Source organism: Episyrphus balteatus, chromosome 1, assembly GCF_945859705.1.
Source record: "Episyrphus balteatus chromosome 1, idEpiBalt1.1, whole genome shotgun sequence".
NCBI classification, from domain to species: Eukaryota; Metazoa; Arthropoda; class Insecta; order Diptera; family Syrphidae; genus Episyrphus; species Episyrphus balteatus.
Window position 1 is genome coordinate 43,535,981 of NC_079134.1, and position 24,011 is coordinate 43,559,991.

The 24,011-nt window shown below is 28.2% G+C and overlaps 2 protein-coding genes across 7 annotated transcripts in view; one reads left to right on the top strand and one right to left on the bottom strand.

Annotated features, from left to right (window-relative positions):
• LOC129905836 (mitogen-activated protein kinase-binding protein 1) overlaps positions 1 to 24,011 on the top strand; it is a 438,084-nt gene that overhangs the window by 137,491 nt on the left and 276,582 nt on the right. The window lies entirely within an intron of this gene.
• Positions 449 to 22,759, bottom strand: LOC129918409 (nidogen-like). Its single transcript, XM_055998959.1, has 7 exons — positions 22,535 to 22,759; positions 17,723 to 18,019; positions 17,482 to 17,658; positions 16,229 to 17,425; positions 1,435 to 1,481; positions 1,203 to 1,366; positions 449 to 582 (listed from the first exon to the last, which is right to left on the bottom strand). The coding sequence occupies exons 1-7, from the start codon at positions 22,757 to 22,759 to the stop codon at positions 449 to 451; spliced, it is 2,241 nt and encodes a 746-aa protein (XP_055854934.1).

Here is a 24,011-nt window from a genome sequence, read left to right on the forward strand (position 1 = left end):
ATTTGAAAATTTTTTTTTTGAAAAATCAAATTTTCGAAAACGGGACATTGAATGTTTTTGAAATTTTGTTTTTAGATGTTGATTAGTGATTTCTACAAAATGGCATACCAATTTTATTTTAAAACTTTTTTTCCAAAAAATTATTTATAAAAAATTAATTTTTTAAAAAACGGCTCTAACGATTTTGAAATTTTTTTTTCTAAAAAATGCATGTTAATATATCAATCAAAACTGCATACTTTTTTTGGTGGGCAATTTAATTTCAGATTTTATTTTAATTTTTTTAAAAAACGAATTTTATTTTTTTTTTCTAAATTTCTATATAAAAAGTCTTAAAAATTCAAGCAACTCTAAGAGCAAGTTCGTGCGACCCAGTCGTGCATTTTATTTTTTGTTTGTTTTGTCCCTGATTCAAGTAAAATTTGTTTGAAATTAATCTGTTTCTTTTTTATACAGAGAACTGTCTCAGTTCCTCAACAAAACGATGAACTTCCAAGTTCTTCACGTCAAGCAAGAAGTTCCGACGAATCATTGTTAAATTTATATTTAAATAGTATTGAGGAACATGAGCAAACTGCAAATCTAAACGTTGAACTCAACAGTGAAATATTACCAAAACTTTATGCAGATATTGAAAATTTCGAATTGGTCTACCCTCGTTTGCCATTAGAAACCAATATTCTTGTATTTTTCCAGCAAGTTAAATTGAAATCTCTTTTAATTTTTGAGCTGGGGCTAGTTGTATTTGGAGTTCCTGCAACACAAGTGACTGTAGAGAGGGCTTTCTCTTCTTTAATTTTAAGTGAAAAAAGATATAACCTTGCTCCAAAAACGCTGGAAAATTTACTGTTAGTGAAACTAAACATCTAAAATACACTAATATAACCCTTTTATGTACATATTTTTCTTTAAATATTGTGAAAATTAATTTAAGTTTACATTAAATTGAAAGATTTTTTAATTTTAAAAATATACGATAAACATTAATCATTGTGGCTATTATTTTTTTTACAGTTTCAATATTTTTTTCTTTTCAGTACATTTTAACTCCCGTCTACAGTTTTGATTTTTGTCTTAAAATAACGTGTTCTAAAAGAAGAAATTCAGTTTTTTTTGCATGTTGTTCCGTTGCCGTGATATCCTGGTGAAAAACAGAAAATTATTTTTATTCTATAATGCACGTGTTAGAAAAAGATACTTACCATGCTTGCAAACGCAGGTATTTGTACCATTAATCGAGTGACAGTTAGCATTTAGATGACACAAAGATGGGTTTTGTTTACAGGTCTCTTCCTCACAAACATTTCTATTGCTCTCGATGCTGTAGAAACCAGGATTGCATATGCACTCAAATAACGCTTGATCACTGGAATAAAAGGAAAAATAACAATCATCTTAAAAATTCTTGTATGGAAGAAGAAAGAATAAACTCACGTTTTAGATCGTTCACAGGAAGCATGATCGCTACATAGTTTTGGATTCTGTAAATGTATTTATTGTACAGTGGAATTTTTGGTGATATTTTTAGCTTACAATAATACACTTAGGAGCAAAAAAAACGGAATCAAATAAATTATATATATTAAAAACAAAATGAATGAAATGAATGAAATAAAATATTTGTATTCAAAGTCTCATGATCTCATTTAAATATGTCTCTCAAGTTAGCAGAGCAAGGTCAGCAGAACATATGTTTTGTTATTGGATCTTTTAGTGCTTATTAAGTGCTAATTAAGTGCCCCAAAATTAAATTAAGTGCTCCACTACTTTTGGAGAAAATTAATGTTCTGCTAACTTGATTTAAAGTTAGCAGAGCAATTACCCGAAAATGCCCTAAACTGCTCGTAGAAAAATCGGGTTTGGTATAATATTTAGGTGCTAATTAAGTGCTCTACGAATCCCAAAAAAAATTTCCAAAAAAAATTTTTTTTCCAAAAATAATTTTTTTTCTGTTATTTTCGAAAAAAAATTTTTTTTTTTTTTTTTCAAACTCTCTCAAATAATTAAGTGCTTAACTAATATAAGTTAAGTACCCCATTTTCCGAAGAATTTTCCGAGATTTTTCATTAAAAAAAAATATTTTAATTTTTCATACAAATTCGTGTTCTGCTAACTTGAATTTTGATTTTCTCAAAAAATAAATTTTTTTTTGACAAAATTCAAATGGAGTAATTAAGTGCTCGACTAATTTGAATTAAGTACCCCATTTTCGGAAGAATTTTCCGAGATTTTTCATTAAAAAAAAATATTTGCATTTTCCATACAAATTCGTGTTCTGCTAACTTGAATTTTGATTTTCTCAAAAAATAAATTTTTTTTTGACAAAATTCAAATGGAGTAATTAAGTGCTCGACTAATTTGAATTAAGTACCCCATTTTCCGAAGAATTTTCCGAGATTTTTCATTAAAAAAAAAATTGTCATTTTCCATACAAATTCGTGTTCTGCTAACTTAAATTTTGATTTTCTCAAAAAATAAATTTTTTTTTGACAAAATTCAAATGGAGTAATTAAGTGCTCGGCTAATTTGAATTAAGTACCCCATTTTCGGAAGAATTTTCCGAGATTTTTCATTAAAAAAAAATATTTGCATTTTCCATACAAATTCGTGTTCTGCTAACTTGAATTTTGATTTTCTCAAAAAATAAATTTTTTTTTGACAAAATTCAAATGGAGTAATTAAGTGCTCGACTAATTTGAATTAAGTACCCCATTTTCCGAAGAATTTTCCGAGATTTTCCATTAAAAAAAAAATATTTTAATTTTTCATACAAATTCGTGTTCTGCTAACTTGAATTTTGATTTTCTCAAAAAATAAATTTTTTTTTGACAAAATTCAAATGGAGTAATTAAGTGCTCGACTAATTTGAATTAAGTACCCCATTTTCCGAAGAATTTTCCGAGATTTTCCATTAAAAAAAAATATTTTCATTTTCCATACAAATTCATGTTCTGCTAACTTGAATTTTGATTTTTTCAAAAAATTCCACTTTTTTCGACAAAATTCGAATTGAATAATTAAGTGCTCCACTAATTTGAATTAAGTGCTCCATTTTCCGAAGAATTTTCCGAGATTAAAAAAAAAAAAAAAAATTGTCATTTTCCATACAAATTCGTGTTCTGCTAACTTAAATTTTGATTTTCTCAAAAAATAAATTTTTTTTTGACAAAATTCAAATGGAGTAATTAAGTGCTCGACTAATTTGAATTAAGTACCCCATTTTCCGAAGAATTTTCCGAGATTTTCCATTAAAAAAAAAATATTTTAATTTTTCATACAAATTCGTGTTCTGCTAACTTGAATTTTGATTTTCTCAAAAAATAAATTTTTTTTTGACAAAATTCAAATGAAGTAATTAAGTGCTCGACTAATTTGAATTAAGTACCCCATTTTAATATTTTAATTTTTCATACAAATTCGTGTTCTGCTAACTTGAATTTTGATTTTCTCAAAAAATAAATTTTATTTTGACAAAATTCAAATGAAGTAATTAAGTGCTCGACTAATTTGAATTAAGTACCCCATTTTCCGAAGAATTTTCCGAGATTTTCCATTAAAAAAAAATATTTTCATTTTCCATACAAATTCATGTTCTGCTAACTTGAATTTTGATTTTTTCAAAAAATTCCACTTTTTTCGACAAAATTCGAATTGAATAATTAAGTGCTCCACTAATTTGAATTAAGTGCTCCATTTTCCGAAGAATTTTCCGAGATTAAAAAAAAAAAAAAATTGTCATTTTCCATACAAATTCGTGTTCTGCTAACTTAAATTTTGATTTTCTCAAAAAATAAATTTTTTTTTGACAAAATTCAAATGGAGTAATTAAGTGCTCGATTTGAATTAAGTACCCCATTTTCCGAAGAATTTTCCGAGATTTTCCATTAAAAAAAAAATATTTTAATTTTTCATACAAATTCGTGTTCTGCTAACTTGAATTTTGATTTTCTCAAAAAATAAATTTTTTTTTGACAAAATTCAAATGGAGTAATTAAGTGCTCGACTAATTTGAATTAAGTACCCCATTTTCCGAAGAATTTTCCGAGATTTTCCATTAAAAAAAAATATTTTCATTTTCCATACAAATTCATGTTCTGCTAACTTGAATTTTGATTTTTTCAAAAAATTCCACTTTTTTCGACAAAATTCGAATTGAATAATTAAGTGCTCCACTAATTTGAATTAAGTGCTCCATTTTCCGAAGAATTTTCCGAGATTAAAAAAAAAAAAATTGTCATTTTCCATACAAATTCGTGTTCTGCTAACTTAAATTTTGATTTTCTCAAAAAATAAATTTTTTTTTGACAAAATTCAAATGGAGTAATTAAGTGCTCGACTAATTTGAATTAAGTACCCCATTTTCGGAAGAATTTTCCGAGATTTTTCATTAAAAAAAAATATTTGCATTTTCCATACAAATTCGTGTTCTGCTAACTTGAATTTTGATTTTCTCAAAAAATAAATTTTTTTTTGACAAAATTCAAATGGAGTAATTAAGTGCTCGACTAATTTGAATTAAGTACCCCATTTTCCGAAGAATTTTCCGAGATTTTCCATTAAAAAAAAAATATTTTAATTTTTCATACAAATTCGTGTTCTGCTAACTTGAATTTTGATTTTCTCAAAAAATAAATTTTTTTTTGACAAAATTCAAATGGAGTAATTAAGTGCTCGACTAATTTGAATTAAGTACCCCATTTTCGGAAGAATTTTCCGAGATTTTTCATTAAAAAAAAATATTTGCATTTTCCATACAAATTCGTGTTCTGCTAACTTGAATTTTGATTTTCTCAAAAAATAAATTTTTTTTTGACAAAATTCAAATGGAGTAATTAAGTGCTCGACTAATTTGAATTAAGTACCCCATTTTCCGAAGAATTTTCCGAGATTTTCCATTAAAAAAAAAATATTTTAATTTTTCATACAAATTCGTGTTCTGCTAACTTGAATTTTGATTTTCTCAAAAAATAAATTTTTTTTTGACAAAATTCAAATGGAGTAATTAAGTGCTCGACTAATTTGAATTAAGTACCCCATTTTCCGAAGAATTTTCCGAGATTTTCCATTAAAAAAAAAATATTTTAATTTTTCATACAAATTCGTGTTCTGCTAACTTGAATTTTGATTTTCTCAAAAAATAAATTTTTTTTTGACAAAATTCAAATGGAGTAATTAAGTGCTCGACTAATTTGAATTAAGTACCCCATTTTCCGAAGAATTTTCCGAGATTTTTCATTAAAAAAAAATATTTGCATTTTCCATACAAATTCGTGTTCTGCTAACTTGAATTTTGATTTTCTCAAAAAATAAATTTTTTTTTGACAAAATTCAAATGGAGTAATTAAGTGCTCGACTAATTTGAATTAAGTACCCCATTTTCCGAAGAATTTTCCGAGATTTTCCATTAAAAAAAAATATTTTCATTTTCCATACAAATTCATGTTCTGCTAACTTGAATTTTGATTTTTTCAAAAAATTCCACTTTTTTCGACAAAATTCGAATTGAATAATTAAGTGCTCCACTAATTTGAATTAAGTGCTCCATTTTCCGAAGAATTTTCCGAGATTAAAAAAAAAAAAAAAAATTGTCATTTTCCATACAAATTCGTGTTCTGCTAACTTGAATTTTGATTTTCTCAAAAAATAAATTTTTTTTTGACAAAATTCAAATGAAGTAATTAAGTGCTCGACTAATTTGAATTAAGTACCCCATTTTAATATTTTAATTTTTCATACAAATTCGTGTTCTGCTAACTTGAATTTTGATTTTCTCAAAAAATAAATTTTATTTTGACAAAATTCAAATGAAGTAATTAAGTGCTCGACTAATTTGAATTAAGTACCCCATTTTCCGAAGAATTTTCCGAGATTTTCCATTAAAAAAAAATATTTTCATTTTCCATACAAATTCATGTTCTGCTAACTTGAATTTTGATTTTTTCAAAAAATTCCACTTTTTTCGACAAAATTCGAATTGAATAATTAAGTGCTCCACTAATTTGAATTAAGTGCTCCATTTTCCGAAGAATTTTCCGAGATTAAAAAAAAAAAAAAATTGTCATTTTCCATACAAATTCGTGTTCTGCTAACTTAAATTTTGATTTTCTCAAAAAATAAATTTTTTTTTGACAAAATTCAAATGGAGTAATTAAGTGCTCGACTAATTTGAATTAAGTACCCCATTTTCCGAAGAATTTTCCGAGATTTTCCATTAAAAAAAAAATATTTTAATTTTTCATACAAATTCGTGTTCTGCTAACTTGAATTTTGATTTTCTCAAAAAATAAATTTTTTTTTGACAAAATTCAAATGGAGTAATTAAGTGCTCGACTAATTTGAATTAAGTACCCCATTTTCCGAAGAATTTTCCGAGATTTTCCATTAAAAAAAAATATTTTCATTTTCCATACAAATTCATGTTCTGCTAACTTGAATTTTGATTTTTTCAAAAAATTCCACTTTTTTCGACAAAATTCGAATTGAATAATTAAGTGCTCGACTAATTTGAATTAAGTGCTCCATTTTCCGAAGAATTTTCCGAGATTAAAAAAAAAAAAATTGTCATTTTCCATACAAATTCGTGTTCTGCTAACTTAAATTTTGATTTTCTCAAAAAATAAATTTTTTTTTGACAAAATTCAAATGGAGTAATTAAGTGCTCGACTAATTTGAATTAAGTACCCCATTTTCGGAAGAATTTTCCGAGATTTTTCATTAAAAAAAAATATTTGCATTTTCCATACAAATTCGTGTTCTGCTAACTTGAATTTTGATTTTCTCAAAAAATAAATTTTTTTTTGACAAAATTCAAATGGAGTAATTAAGTGCTCGACTAATTTGAATTAAGTACCCCATTTTCCGAAGAATTTTCCGAGATTTTCCATTAAAAAAAAAATATTTTAATTTTTCATACAAATTCGTGTTCTGCTAACTTGAATTTTGATTTTCTCAAAAAATAAATTTTTTTTTGACAAAATTCAAATGGAGTAATTAAGTGCTCGACTAATTTGAATTAAGTACCCCATTTTCGGAAGAATTTTCCGAGATTTTTCATTAAAAAAAAATATTTGCATTTTCCATACAAATTCGTGTTCTGCTAACTTGAATTTTGATTTTCTCAAAAAATAAATTTTTTTTTGACAAAATTCAAATGGAGTAATTAAGTGCTCGACTAATTTGAATTAAGTACCCCATTTTCCGAAGAATTTTCCGAGATTTTCCATTAAAAAAAAAATATTTTAATTTTTCATACAAATTCGTGTTCTGCTAACTTGAATTTTGATTTTCTCAAAAAATAAATTTTTTTTTGACAAAATTCAAATGGAGTAATTAAGTGCTCGACTAATTTGAATTAAGTACCCCATTTTCGGAAGAATTTTCCGAGATTTTTCATTAAAAAAAAATATTTGCATTTTCCATACAAATTCGTGTTCTGCTAACTTGAATTTTGATTTTCTCAAAAAATAAATTTTTTTTTGACAAAATTCAAATGGATTAATTAAGTGCTCGACTAATTTGAATTAAGTACCCCATTTTCCGAAGAATTTTCCGAGATTTTTCATTAAAAAAAAAATTGTCATTTTCCATACAAATTCGTGTTCTGCTAACTTAAATTTTGATTTTCTCAAAAAATAAATTTTTTTTTGACAAAATTCAAATGGAGTAATTAAGTGCTCGACTAATTTGAATTAAGTACCCCATTTTCCGAAGAATTTTCCGAGATTTTCCATTAAAAAAAAAATATTTTAATTTTTCATACAAATTCGTGTTCTGCTAACTTGAATTTTGATTTTCTCAAAAAATAAATTTTTTTTTGACAAAATTCAAATGGAGTAATTAAGTGCTCGACTAATTTGAATTAAGTACCCCATTTTCCGAAGAATTTTCCGAGATTTTCCATTAAAAAAAAAATATTTTAATTTTTCATACAAATTCGTGTTCTGCTAACTTGAATTTTGATTTTCTCAAAAAATAAATTTTTTTTTGACAAAATTCAAATGGAGTAATTAAGTGCTCGACTAATTTGAATTAAGTACCCCATTTTCCGAAGAATTTTCCGAGATTTTCCATTAAAAAAAAATATTTTCATTTTCCATACAAATTCATGTTCTGCTAACTTGAATTTTGATTTTTTCAAAAAATTCCACTTTTTTCGACAAAATTCGAATTGAATAATTAAGTGCTCCACTAATTTGAATTAAGTGCTCCATTTTCCGAAGAATTTTCCGAGATTAAAAAAAAAAAAAAAAATTGTCATTTTCCATACAAATTCGTGTTCTGCTAACTTGAATTTTGATTTTCTCAAAAAATAAATTTTTTTTTGACAAAATTCAAATGAAGTAATTAAGTGCTCGACTAATTTGAATTAAGTACCCCATTTTAATATTTTAATTTTTCATACAAATTCGTGTTCTGCTAAAAAAAAAAACAAAACTACTGAAAACACAGGAATCGAACCTGGTGCTGATAAGTTCCCGTCTGGGTACTCTACTACCAGACCCACCACACAACTGATTTGTCTAATAAAGTAAAATGAACATAGAGTCTTTCAGAGCAGGATATTTTTCAGAAAAATGATATTTAAGTTAGCAGAACATTCTTTGTATGAATATGAAAATTTATTTTTTTTTTAAATCTCGTATAATTCTTCGGAAAATGGAGCACTTTATTCAAATTAGTCAATTATTTAAGTCGAATTTTGTCGAAAAAAGTGGAATTTTTTGAAAAAATCAAAATTCAAGTTAGCAGAACACGAATTTGTATGAAAAATGAAAATATTTTTTTTTAATGGAAAATTTCGGAAAATTCTTCGGAAAATGGGGTACTTAATTCAAATAAGTCGAGCACTTAATTACTTAATTTGAATTTTGTCAAAAAAAAATTTAGTTTTTGAGAAAATCAAAATTCAAGTTAGCAGAACACGAATTTGTATGAAAAATTAAAATATTTTTTTTTAATGAAAAATCTCGGAAAATTCTTCCGAAAATGGGGTACTTAATTCAAATTAGTCGAGCACTTAATTACTCCATTTGAATTTTGTCAAAAAAAAATTTATTTTTTGAGAAAATCAAAATTCAAGTTAGCAGAACACGAATTTGTATGGAAAATGCAAATATTTTTTTTTAATGGAAAATCTCGGAAAATTCTTCGGAAAATGGGGTACTTAATTCAAATTAGTCGAGCACTTAATTATTCAATTCGAATTTTGTCGAAAAAAGTGGAATTTTTTGAAAAAATCAAAATTCAAGTTAGCAGAACACGAATTTGTATGGAAAATGCAAATATTTTTTTTTAATGAAAAATCTCGGAAAATTCTTCCGAAAATGGGGTACTTAATTCAAATTAGTCGAGCACTTAATTACTCCATTTGAATTTTGTCAAAAAAAAATTTATTTTTTGAGAAAATCAAAATTTAAGTTAGCAGAACACGAATTTGTATGGAAAATGACAATTTTTTTTTTTTTTTAATCTCGGAAAATTCTTCGGAAAATGGAGCACTTAATTCAAATTAGTCGAGCACTTAATTATTCAATTCGAATTTTGTCGAAAAAAGTGGAATTTTTTGAAAAAATCAAAATTCAAGTTAGCAGAACACGAATTTGTATGGAAAATGCAAATATTTTTTTTTAATGAAAAATCTCGGAAAATTCTTCCGAAAATGGGGTACTTAATTCAAATTAGTCGAGCACTTAATTACTCCATTTGAATTTTGTCAAAAAAAAATTTATTTTTTGAGAAAATCAAAATTTAAGTTAGCAGAACACGAATTTGTATGGAAAATGACAATTTTTTTTTTTTTTTAATCTCGGAAAATTCTTCGGAAAATGGAGCACTTAATTCAAATTAGTCGAGCACTTAATTATTCAATTCGAATTTTGTCGAAAAAAGTGGAATTTTTTGAAAAAATCAAAATTCAAGTTAGCAGAACACGAATTTGTATGGAAAATGCAAATATTTTTTTTTAATGAAAAATCTCGGAAAATTCTTCGGAAAATGGGGTACTTAATTCAAATAAGTCGAGCACTTAATTACTTAATTTGAATTTTGTCAAAAAAAAATTTATTTTTTGAGAAAATCAAAATTCAAGTTAGCAGAACACGAATTTGTATGAAAAATTAAAATATTTTTTTTTTAATGGAAAATCTCGGAAAATTCTTCGGAAAATGGGGTACTTAATTCAAATTAGTCGAGCACTTAATTACTCCATTTGAATTTTGTCAAAAAAAAATTTATTTTTTGAGAAAATCAAAATTCAAGTTAGCAGAACACGAATTTGTATGAAAAATTAAAATATTTTTTTTTTAATGGAAAATCTCGGAAAATTCTTCGGAAAATGGGGTACTTAATTCAAATTAGTCGAGCACTTAATTACTCCATTTGAATTTTGTCAAAAAAAAATTTATTTTTTGAGAAAATCAAAATTCAAGTTAGCAGAACACGAATTTGTATGGAAAATGCAAATATTTTTTTTTAATGAAAAATCTCGGAAAATTCTTCCGAAAATGGGGTACTTAATTCAAATTAGTCGAGCACTTAATTACTCCATTTGAATTTTGTCAAAAAAAAATTTATTTTTTGAGAAAATCAAAATTCAAGTTAGCAGAACACGAATTTGTATGAAAAATTAAAATATTTTTTTTTAATGAAAAATCTCGGAAAATTCTTCGGAAAATGGGGTACTTAACTTATATTAGTTAAGCACTTAATTATTTGAGAGAGTTTGAAAAAAAAAAAAAAAATTTTTTTTCGAAAATAACAGAAAAAAAATTATTTTTGGAAAAAAAATTTTTTTTGGAAATTTTTTTTGGGATTCGTAGAGCACTTAATTAGCACCTAAATATTATACCAAACCCGATTTTTCTACGAGCAGTTTAGGGCATTTTCGGGTAATTGCTCTGCTAACTTTAAATCAAGTTAGCAGAACATTAATTTTCTCCAAAAGTAGTGGAGCACTTAATTTAATTTTGGGGCACTTAATTAGCACTTAATAAGCACTAAAAGATCCAATAACAAAACATATGTTCTGCTGACCTTGCTCTGCTAACTTGAGAGACATCATTTAAATGCTTGTACTTTTTACTTTGAATTGTTGGTAAGAACATACCAACATACGATAGCGTTAGCGCTATCTGTTAATAAATTGCACTTCATTATTTCTTTAATGTTAGATTTTCCAGATATTCTCTGTTTCAATTTTATTCTTTTTTTCACGTCCCTTACTTTTGGGGACACTATGCATCTCTGCTTAGCAGACCAAAAACTGTAGGTCCTTTATGTTCTTGCAATTAAATTCACGTCCCTTACTTTGGAGGACACTTTGTGGCGGAGTCAAAAAAAAAAAAAATTACCTATCTCATTTACTGTAGCTAATTAAATGCTAATTTGTTGCGCAAACCAAAAATTTGTAGCTCGCATAGTTTTTGAATTACCGTAACATGGGGTTACTTTGCCCCGGCGGGGGTAACTTTGCGCCACTGACGAAAAAAGTTAGTTTCTTGATTCACGCTCAGAAATGTTAGATTCTCTATATCGAAGCTACTGTAATATACACACACACATATATACATCTGCCACGTGTTGCAACGGACCATCTGCCGGCAGTTTTTAAGAAGCAGTTGACCTGTGAATTTGAGGTAGGAAATTCGTGTTTTTTTTTAGGTGAAAAATTTGGTGTATAAAACCAGTTGTGTGATAATTTACAAAGTAAGTACAAATATTCTAGCTATGATATTATTTTGTTATTACTCTGCGCTTGTCATTTGTTTGTTTAATTAATAAATAATAATTATTGCATTTTTTTTATGTGACTAAGCAGTTTTTTTTTTGTTTTGGGGTTACTTTGCCCCAGAAGCAATTTATTTTTATAATTAAATGTGTTTTTAATTCTATGTATGTTTTTATTGTTTTTAAAAGTGAACAATTTTTTCGTTTGTAAATTGTTATTAATGTTTATTTTAAACTATTTTTGGTTAAATTAATGAAGTTTTCTGTTTTTTTCTTTAAATTCGTATTTATTTATAATCAATTAATGAAATAAAAGAGGCTGTTTTGTTTTTTGTAAAAAAAAGAGTTGTGTGTGTACCTACAAATTTTTTTTCTGACTGATTTGAAGCTTTGATCCAGGGCTTTTAAAATACAATACTAATTTTGCTCCAGCTCTTTAAATACAAGTTGTATAGTTAAAAACTTCAGGTGGAGCAAAGTAACCCCGTCCCTTGGACTACTTTGCCCCACTTTTCAACTTAAAAAACAAAATATTTTTACTGTTATTTGAATGCTTTTTTTAGAATTAATGCATTATTTCATGTCTTATCAATGAATTAAAAGAAAAAAACAAATAGATAAAAAAATGTCTCTGCCATTTTTAAGAGGTTTTCTAAAAATAGTGCAAAAAACGGAGCAAAGTAACCCCATGTTACGGTATATTATGAACTTTCGGCTAGCTTTGAAAAACAAAATTTGTTGGGTGCCGTGAAATAACGCCGTCAGCTTGCTTTGAAATGCCATATTCTTGGCAAAGGGACATAAGGCCCTTGGACATAACAGCTACTTTATATTTGTGGGAACTTAAGTCCCACTTAAGTGAGACATAATTTCCAAACTAATTGTGGGGCTTATGTCAAACTCAGGTTGGACATAAGACCCACCCTATTGGCACATACGCCTACCCTATAGTGTATCCAAAACAGGGCAACATGTCCCCAGCCTCCAAACATACTTAACTGTTTATACGCCCTATTATACACTCCTGCTCAAAATTAACGCACACTTTTTTCTTCTTTAGTCATGCCCTTACATCTTATTTAAAATGGCTTTTAAATTATTTGTTGTATTTTTTTGTGTTTGGTTATTATTAAGCAAGTCAGAAAAATGCTAAACTGCAACAGTATTATCAACCAAAAAAAAGATGAACCAAATTTAGCAATTTAAGGTCTGAAAACTGATATTAAAATAATTTTTGTTTTTTAAGAAAAAAATTTTTTTTAAATGGAAGCACGTGACAGTTCTTTCCAATAATTTTATTCAATACTTGGCATTGTCTACTCTAGCGCTTATGACAACTTGGAGTCATCTATTCATTCCACGAATTAACATTTGAAGGTTTTATTGTAACTTTTCTTTCACTCCAATTTTCTGTGGATCAAGAATGCTTGGAGGTGGATTTCGCCCGCAAATGCACTTTTTTCAACATTTCCTAGACATGTTCTATTGAATTCAAATCCGAATATCTGTGTGGTCAATTCAAGGGTGGCATATTTTAATCTTGAAGATATTTTCAAACCACTCTAGCATGCATTATCGTGCATCAGACTGAACTGTGGACCAAATCTAGGGGTGATTGGAACCGCATGGTGTTCGAGGATATCAGTCAAGTATTTTTGGGTATTTAAAGTAGGTCTAGGAGAGCTCACTAACTCCGTAGGTGTTGTAAAGCAGAGTTTACTTCATGAAAATTTATGACTCATCTCTAAAAGGTTAGCGGGTTGACAGATAGACTTCAGCATATCTCTCCAAATCTTCCCCACAAACATTTTACTCCATACCTTCAATTTAAGATCACTCCTGTCTTATTTGAGAAAATAACCACGATACTGTGAGACAAAGTAATAGTAGGAATTTTCTGTAAAATAAATATGATGTGCGTTAAATTTGAGCAGGAGTGTAGTACTGGGTATTATTATTGTATTTAAGTGTAGGTATACCAAACAACAAATATATGTTTGTGTTATAACTTGGCAACCGCGAAGCGGAAAAAAATTTGCTTACCCACATGAGAATCTATTTAATTTTTGGAACCCAAACGCGAAGCGCGAATTTTTATTTTCACACCGCAAAATTGATACTCCCGTGGTCAAAATTTTTTTTCCGCTTCGCGTTTGGGTCCCCATAAATAAAAAGTGGGCGTTATGTCCCTGGGCCTTATGTCCCTGCGCCACGTTTTTATCACATTTTGAAACTAATCTACGTTAATGAAAAATTAAGAGGCACATACGAGCCAAAACTTTTTGGAACCTTTACCTCGATGGGATGGACATAAGTCCCAAATTGGTATTGCCTTTGAAAATAAGAAAAAGGGGAACATACCGGTTAACTTGCGTCTGCTTTTATGCTCACTTTTTTAACATTTGGCCTTATTTCTCAGTTGGGACTCGGCGTTATTTCACTTTGACAAAGTGCAATAAGACCGAATATTGAAATTCGGCATTATTTCGCTTTTGTAAAGTGAAATAACGCCGAATTTGTTAATTCGGAGCTATTTCGCTCGGCTTTATTTCACGGCACCAATTTGTTGCGCAAATAATAATTTTGTAGCCCCTCTCAGTCATTTTCTATTTCATTTTGAAGTTTAAAAAGGCAATACAAAACTTAAATATGTGATTTTTTTAAATGGTTCTACAGGCCTGATCAAACCGGAAGTGCACTTCTGAAACTTTAAGTTGAAATAAAAAATGAGCATTTTAATTTTTGGTCGTATTTTTTTTTTTTTTTTATTTTTTAATTAATATTATAAAACTTCAAGAATATTATTTTCATGAAAAAGTGCCACAGTGATCCTGAACAAGTTTAAGGTTGACGTATAATGACGACAAAAACTAAAAATGACGCTTTGTTCCTTAAGGCCTCAGCAATTATAAGCCGTTTTTACCAAAAGCGGATTAGCTTATATCCTCCATAAACGTGTATTTTTCGTGAATTAGGTATAATTGATGATTTTAATTGCTGAGGCCTTCAAGAACAAAGCCTCATTTTTAGTTTTTGTCGTCATTATACGTCAACCTTAAACTTGTTCAGGATCACTGTGGCACTTTTTCATGAAAATAATATTCTTGAAGTTTTATAATATTAATTAAAAAATAAAAAAAAAAAAAATACGACCAAAAATTAAAATGCTCGTATGGGTTCGAAGTTATTTATTATTTTTAATTAAATACCCCACCTTTATTATTGTTAAAGTTTTAAGCCGATTAAGGGAGCTCCTTTTTTTCTGAAAACTATTCTTTGGTGTCTGAAAGTTTGTATTTTTTGCCAATTTTTTTAATTTGAAATAAAAAATCTAAATATGGTACCTTCATCTTCTGGTATGTGAGAACCTATTAAGTTTTTTTTTTTAATTTTTAAAATTGTTCTTGGTCATACAAAAAAAAAATTATGAAAAAACACTTAAGTATTGTTAAAAACTTTCCCGACGTTTCCAACTTTTTTAAGGGTAATTTTTTATTGGACTAAGCTGTTTACATTTTTGATTTATACGAAATCCTTTTGGGACATTTACAATTTAGTAATTTAACTTTTATATTGCACTTTTATAATTATTCATTAAACGGAAAAACTAAACAATTAAATAAATTAAAAAACTACAGTATCACAGACTATTTACCAAAGTTTGAAAATAACCTACAAAACGTCGCCGTCATGTCAGTTAAATGTTTTAAAAATGGATTAATTTGTTTTTATTAATGCCATAAAATATAACATATAAATAAGCCCAATTATCAATATATACTTAATGCTTAATTATTGTTTTTTTTTTTGCCTTGCAAACCTTAATCGATTTAATTGTGTTCCAAAGCTTTCCAAGGCAAAATTTATATGCAACCATGAAGCTAAGGTTGTCTGTTATGGAACTGCAAAAAAAGGGTTGGGATATTTGCGGTTTTCATCAACTTTTTTTTTTGAAAATTATCCCTTTTTTACAAAAATCAGATTAGATGTTTTTCCATATATCCCCGTAAAAGTTTTTTTATTGTAAAATATTCAAGGCACGAATACGATAACTTAAGTTGCCTCCCCCCCCCCCCCCCCCCCGTTCAGACTAGAGGGGCAACTTTATAAAAAAATAACTTAAAATTATACTTTTTCAAAAGCCGGAATCCTTTTCATAATTTTAATTTTTAAATCGAATTGTTTCAATCAATTGTTTTAGAATTGATTTCAGCTTGGAATATATTAAGGGCCATTTTTTTCACTCGGAGTTGAACAAAACTTGAGAATTTTTAATATAAAAAATCTCAAGTTATGTTCAACTCCGAGTGAAAAAAATGGCCCTAAATCAATGGTCTTACAATAATTTTCAAAAAGTTTCAGGCTTATAACTCTACAATAAATATTATATTAGCAGGCTTAAGGTACATGTACCTTTTTAAGTTTAGGATATCTTTTAATGATAATAATTTGGTTTCCTAATTTTTCTGTTATTAAAAAAAAATTAAAAAATATAGGCACTTACGTCATAACAATCTTCTTCTTGTTCATCATCCTCTAATTTACGGACGCAATCATACTCGTTTGGGTCTTTGCAAAAACATTCATATCCACCAAAAACATTAACACAGTAACCATCATCCCTACACGGACTTAATTCGTTTTGGCACTCGTCAATATCGACGCACTCGACACCATCTTCCGTCACATTCTCCTCCAATCCAGCCGGACAAACGCATTTATAAGAATATTCGTCTGGAACACAGCTACTAAATTTCCAGCAGTTTGCTTTAAAACAAGGATTCAATGAATCGTCATCACCAATTTTTGTAATCATCTCAGTACTACGTAGAGAATACGGAATTGGAATTAATTTCAAAGAAGTTCTAGAAATTTTTTCGAGAGAAGTTATTTCCGTGACATCGATTTCGTTGCTGTAACATGAGTTGCAGGATTCAAAGGAAATGTTTTGACTTAACTGAAATGCAATAGTTTTGTTCTCCGAAGGAATCTTAACATAATGTTCTACTGTTGATGAAATTGTATTCGGGGATGCAAATTTTAATTCTTTGGTATAACTCGGAATTTCAATTTCTTCGTCATACTCGATCTTCGCTACGAATCCATTAATATCGATTTTAACTGTCTGCGTACGATCATTTACTTCAAATGTTTGATTGATGTGTAGGATCTCACCAGACTCGAAAATCAATTCAGAGCTGTGAACGAACTTACCACCGGTCCACTGGTAGCCATTCATAAATTCCGGGGATAGTGGTTTTGCAAACAGCCAGCCAAAAGAACTGAAAACTGGTACAGCCAGCTTTAACTGGCCCTCCAATATGCTACTGATTGGTGTGATGACAGTTTGACTAACACCTTTTTCCATACTTATTATTGATACAACTTCCGCATCCATATCAATAGTACGATTATTAATTTGGCCACTTAGCGATCCAGAAATGCTGATGATCGTTGTATTTTTGATACATGAAAGCCCGTTTCCGTAGAATCCTTCAAAGCACTTGCAATAAAATCCTTCAGTTTTATCGATGCAGGCAGCTGAGGAATGACATGTTACACGACCAGCTTCGGCACAAGACATTGGTGAAACAATTTTATTATCTTCATCGGAAATATTTGAATCAAAATCTAGCAGACCAACACGATATAAGAAGACTCCATTGATTCCAATATTCGACATCTTACTCAAATTCGCAACCTTTGAATTAAAAATAAATTGTTACTGGACAACATTGACAAATGAAAAATTCTAACATTTTCAGTTCCAGATCCATTTATCATGAAGTATCTTCCATCATCCGAAGCAAAACCCGCTTGAGCTGGAAAATCTAGATTTCCACTTTGTCCAGATTCAGCCTGTAACCAATTTATACCCTCTTCCGGGTAAATAAACTGAACATAGGATTCATCCGAGTTGCAAATTATGATAGCCTTTATTCAATACAATTTTAATGTTTGTTAATACGTCATTAATGTTAAAGTAAGTTAAGTTTACCTGGAATGTGTTGAACTTATCTGTTTTAGCATGATAATATCCAACATTCTCCCAAGTAGCCACGTATAAAATTGTGGCTTCAAAATTGTTGGAATATTTTCTGCGAACAAGACTATTAGCCTTATGTAGTTTCTCATGATTCTGTGATTTGAAAAGACTGATAATGGTTGAGTTTCCTGAATCCGATGTATCCACATTTGCATAAAATGGCGCAATTGATGGATTTTTCCCTGGATATTCCAGATTAATGAATTCTGATAATTCTTTATCAAACGTTAGAATTCCATTTGTGTTGATCTGAAAACAAATGTATGTTAGAGAAAATATCCAAACTAAGAGTATGTACTCGTATGTATTTATTTTGAAATCACCTAACAAAAATATTGATAAAAAATCAAGCAAGTAGGTACCTAAGAAACTATAACCTATTATCTGCTAGTGGATTGAAGAACTTTAACTTTTTCATGGAGTGTTGAGAGGTCTTTAAGAGTAATTGGTTCCCCGGATTCTAATAGCTATCATCTTTATGAAATGAAACGTTCATGCCGAATTTTATCCCTGAACCATTTATGAGGAACTTTGTTTTAAGAAAATATGTACCTGTTGCACTGAAAATAGTAACTACATTAAGAGAACGTGTGTCTGTTTAGTCACTTGAAGTACCTAGTCGTTTAAATTTGTTTTTAATTTTTTTTTTGATTCAGCATACAAATAAGCTTGTTTTTGCTTTTAAATGACTTCTCAACCTAAAACTGCATTATTGTTGCAGATGCAAATGGGATTCGTTGGGACTTTGGCTATGTGAATTACACTGAATTAAAAAACAACTTAAAATCAACTAAAACCAAGTTAATTCAACTATTTTTCGAAATGATTTTGCGTTGAAGACGAAAATTTTAATCGTTAGTTTAAACTGGTTTGCCATTATAAAACATCTTTAAATCAAAGATGTTTCAACTTGGAAAAAAATAAAAAATTGGCATCCACTGGGGAATGAACCTACAACTCTTGAGTCACTAGGCGAATGCTTTACCAACGTGCTATCTCACTGTTGGAAATAAGGGTGATAAAATGCAACAAAAGCTGAAGTCTGACAAAAATAAAAAAAATTCTTACGTTGTTTCAATTTTAATTTAAAGATTTTTCATGTAGTGAGGCGGCTTAGCATTAAAAAAAAGTTCAATCGTGCACTTTGTGATAAAAGCATGAAATTAACATCGTTGGTAGTACTCAATATAAGAGTTATTTTGAGATATTGGGCCACCTTGTATTCCATCCGGAAGGGTAGATACAAGACTTTTTCTGTGTTGCACTCGATTTGTTGCTTATCATAGTACCTATAGGCAATGAAACCTTTATATTTATATTATACATGATTTCGAGGTATTTTCTAACGCCCGATTGAATAAAATCATTACCAAAATGTCTCGACCATCATATAAAAAGTTATTGAACTCTTAATGAATTGTCTTTTACTCAAAGAGCAAGAGTCAGAATATTTCCTAGTACTCCTTGAAAAAAAGTGGTAGGTTGTTAAAATTTTGTGTGGACGTTTCATATACCATAGAAAAAATAATAAAATATGTCCATCAAAATATTTCATGTTAAAGGGTGTTTTTTTAGTGAGAAAAAACACATTTGAAATGGTACAATTGCACCACATGGAAAATTTTTGCATTTTTTTGAACCGCATATATATTCTATACATCGTATGAGAATCAAAAAATGAATTATATTTACCATGGAATACTGAATTTTCATGCAAAACTTAAATTACTTGCTTTTATTTTTTATTAAATTTTCATACAAATTAATGTTTTGGAGGAGTGAGGTGCAAGAGTAAAAGTATGAAAAATAATTGTGCAGTTTGTGATAAAAGGATCAAATTTTTAGCATTGTTAGTACAATATGTAACCCTCATTTTAAGATATTGGGCCTCTTAATATTTCAACGTTGACCTTATTACATTTTACGTTGCATTTTTAAAAAAAATATTTATTGCAAATAAAATATTTTTGCATTAAAAAAAATATTTATTGTAACTGAAAAAAATTTCAATTGCAAATAAAAATATTTTTCATTACAAAAATTACTAGGCAAATAAAAAATTGTCTGCATTGAAAAATTTCAATTGCAAATAAAAATATTTTTCATTACAAAAAATTACTAGGCAAATAAAAAATTGTCTGCATTGAAAAATTTCAATTGCAAATAAAAATATTTTTCATTACAAAAAATTACTAGGCAAATAAAAAATTGTCTGCATTGAAAAATTTCAATTGCAAATAAAAATATTTTTCATTACAAAAATTACTAGGCAAATAAAAAATTTTCTGCATTGAAAAATATCAATTGCAAATAAAAATATTTTTCTTTACAAAAAATTACTAGGCAAATAAAACATTTTCTGCTCAAATTTTGCATTGATTTTTTTTTTTTGCAGAACATTTTTAATTTGTAATACCAATTTTTTTTTGTATGCAAAATATTTTTACTCGCAAAAAATTTTATTTATGCAAGTTTATGTTATTTGCAATATTTATATTTTTTTTTTTTAATTTAAATAAATTTTTTTTTCAATAGATATTTTTACAACCCTGGCTAGTTTGTATGTATCTCTTATGTACACCCATAAAAAAAAACTCATAGTAATTTTTAATACGTTCTACATTGAATCAATGTTGAAAAATATGTTCATTAATTTTCTAAAAAGCGTCCTATGCTTAAGTTACAGTTTGTCACATCAATTTTTATAAGTGAGATGGCACAGTGGTAAAGCACAAGCTTGTCAACCCAGGTGTAGCAGGTTGGATCCCCAGCGGATGCCAGTTTTACTTTTTTTTTTTATTTTTTTTAATGTGTACACAACTTAGATTTAAAGTGTGCTACTTTGATTCAATCATTTTCCACTTTAGGCTAAAAATGTACTGATTTTGCATTGATTCAAAGTGGTTTCCATTGATTTTACGTTGTTTTTTGGCTCAGTGATGTATATCGTAGCTCCTTCCATTTTTGCACATAGTTTAGTTACTATTTTCATTCGATATTTTTTACACGATATTTTTTTTCATTCCAATAATTTTTTTATACGTTAGTTTTTTCATTCAAATAATTTTCTTAAACGATAGTTTTTTTATTTGAATAGTTTTTTTTTTAAACGATAGTTTTTCGATAGTTTATTCAATAGTTTGTTCGATAGTTTTTATTCGAATGAATAAATTAATGAATGAATGAACTATTCGATAGTTCAAATCAATCAGTAACTAACTATCATTCGATAGTTCCCATCACTACTTCCTATTCCTACACTGGTGGATGGTCATCGGCAACAGATCTCCACAGGTATTTTGAGGTATTTTTCACGTTTTTCAATTGATTGTGTAATTTGTAGAGTACGCACCATTATGTGTTATATATCAAATGAATGGTATCAGTATCAGCATGCGTATTAAAGTTAAATAAAATTTGTATGTGCTCTAGATCAAAAGATATAAGGTGTTTAGAAAAGGAACATTTTTTACCGTTATCTCAGAATTTTAAATATTAAATTGATTGAAATTTTGTACATTTATAGTTTATTTAATTACACCGGCACACAAAAAAAAAGTGTCATGTACCAGGAACCAGACCTATCTTTCTATATGTTTTTGGGCACGCTGAATCCAAATTTCAAGTCCGTTTGGCCCGGTCACCCTCCAGTTTTGAGCTGTGACTGCATTTTGTTTGAATTTTTTTGACTTTTTTGGAGTTTTTTGCATTTTTCTCAAAACTGGAGGGGGTTCGGACAAAACGGACTTGAAATTTAAATTCAGCGGGTCCAAAAACATATAGAAAGATAGGTCTGGTTCCTGATACATGACACTTTTTTTTTTGTGTGCCGGTGTTACCTGTCTACAGTATAAATTTCATTCTTCTATCTATTAAAACAAAAAAGTTATAACCAATTGATTTGTCCTGTCGCTCTTTCGTTTCATCTTGTTTCAAAATACTACGATACTAAAGAAGTTTTCACTTCAAAAAATCATAAAACTTTGAAACAAAAAGAATCTTGCAGCCAAAATGTTCCCACTTTTTTTATAGAAAAGTAAAAACAAAAAATATTTGAAAAATTTTGGCATTTGAACAATTCCAAAGATTTAGCCATTTTACCATTAGAACAAAATATTTAATTCTCAAATCCTAAAACTAGAGGAATGTAGCTTGCACATGCTTTTTATTTAGTCATGATATAACCATTTTTTACTGAGATACAGCCTATCGAAAATCACTCAAAAAATCACAATTTGTTTTTGTTCCCTTAATTTTTTGGACTAGTGAAGGTTATCATACATTCATGGACTTGGGCAGTATTTTCGTATTAATTTATATTAAAATTGACAAAAAAAAATCTATGTATGTATTAAACATTTTTCTGAATGTTATGTGATTTACCATGGAATTCCCCATCTGTACATTCTCTTGTCTGTGCTTTTAGTCAGAGAAAATTAAAAAAAAAACAGCAAGTCAGTATCGAAAATTTGTCAAAACGTTTCACGAAAATGTCATTACTTTTTTTTTAAGATTACTGTGATCTGCTGATACTGGTTTTCCATCTTCAAAATTATGAGTCACAGTATGTGAATGATGGGAAAATATTCAGTATTGTGAAATGTGTGGGACTTTTAGACTATCTTTTTTTCAGGCTATAAGAACTTTTCATTGGCACACCTTACTTTTGTAGAAAAAAACCCCTAAAGCTTATAACTTTGTTTCACTTAAGTATTTAAATATTTTATTTAAAAAAAAAAATTGCTGCAGCTATCATAAACTTACATAAATTTGATGATATGTTTTACTATAAAAACTGATAGGTATCTCTAATTCCATCAAACTGTAGTCAGTAACTCTTGTCTTAACCACATTTATCTCGGGCTCATCGGTATACCGGTAAAGCTCCTTAAAATTCAAGTCGTTTGGATGTTGTGTTTGAACTTTGTTCAGAATTTGTAGCACAATCATAATGCCTAATAACTTTCCAAATGTACAATAACTGGTCATTTTGCTATGAAAAAATTAAAATATGTATTTTTTAACTATTAATTTAAACTAAGACTTATGTAATAGTAATACATACACGGGTTGTATGTTTATTGGGTTAAAGTGAAAGTAACTGTGAAACTATTATTTTTTTTTCTGTAATTTTTTTCCAATTGCTATTGAGGATATAAAAAATTAAAAAGAAAAAAAAAGTACAAAAAATAGTTGAAATCAAATTTTAAGCTTGTTTGAAATAAACAGATCAGACACTAAAGAAGCAAACACACAAAATATTTATTTCACTGGTTAAAGAAACACCGAATCAAAAGATGTGCGATCCATGTGTCTAAACTTTGTCAACTGATTTTAATAAAATCAAATCTTATTTTAAATGACCGCTGCAAGAACCAGACCCGGTTAATCATGATCAGGTCGAGTGACTAGGAAAGTGGTTTACGTGACATTCGGTATTGCTTTCTAAAGAACTAAAACAGGAACAATAATTTGAAAGATTTTATGTTCAAAATAAAAAACAAGACAATCAATGCATAAATTTTGGTTGCAATATTTTGGTTAATAATGTGATTCCGTTAAATTGGTTTTAAGTTATTTTTTCATAAACTTATGAATCACTTTAATTTATAGAGACTCAAATTGTAACAAAGTAGGTACTCTTAGAAGAAATATGAGACAGAACTATTTAAAAATATATTAATTCAATACATACTTAACAAAAGATAAAAAATAGGTTATTTTTTGGTAAAATTATAAAATAAAATTGATGATGACAATGATTGTTTGCTGTCGTATCGTTGAATCACCACTTGTTCTTGGATTTTCCAATCGGAGTCTAACGTGATCTTTTGAGTTGATGTTGTTTTAAAGGAATTGATATTGATGGACGAAATACAGGGTGTTCCGGATTATGATAAGGGCATTTCAAGGGGTGATTTTGGGGTATTTTCTATGAAGAAAATTGTTCTACAGTAACTCTCCGTTGTCCGTTGAAAAAAACTTAGCGAAGATTTAAGAAAACGCTTACTTTGGTATGCCTCTACTTATGTTAATGATAATTTCTCTGTTAATACAAATGATAAAAACTTCGCCAAGATCTTGATTTTAAAAAGAAATGTTATTCTTTGAAACTGCATTTTAAAAATGTTAATATCTTTTCTTATTACTCAGATATATAAATTTTTATATGCAGTTCATTTTTTTCTTAACTATGATAATTTTTGACTTTAAAAAATTAAAAAATTTTAAAAATTATTTT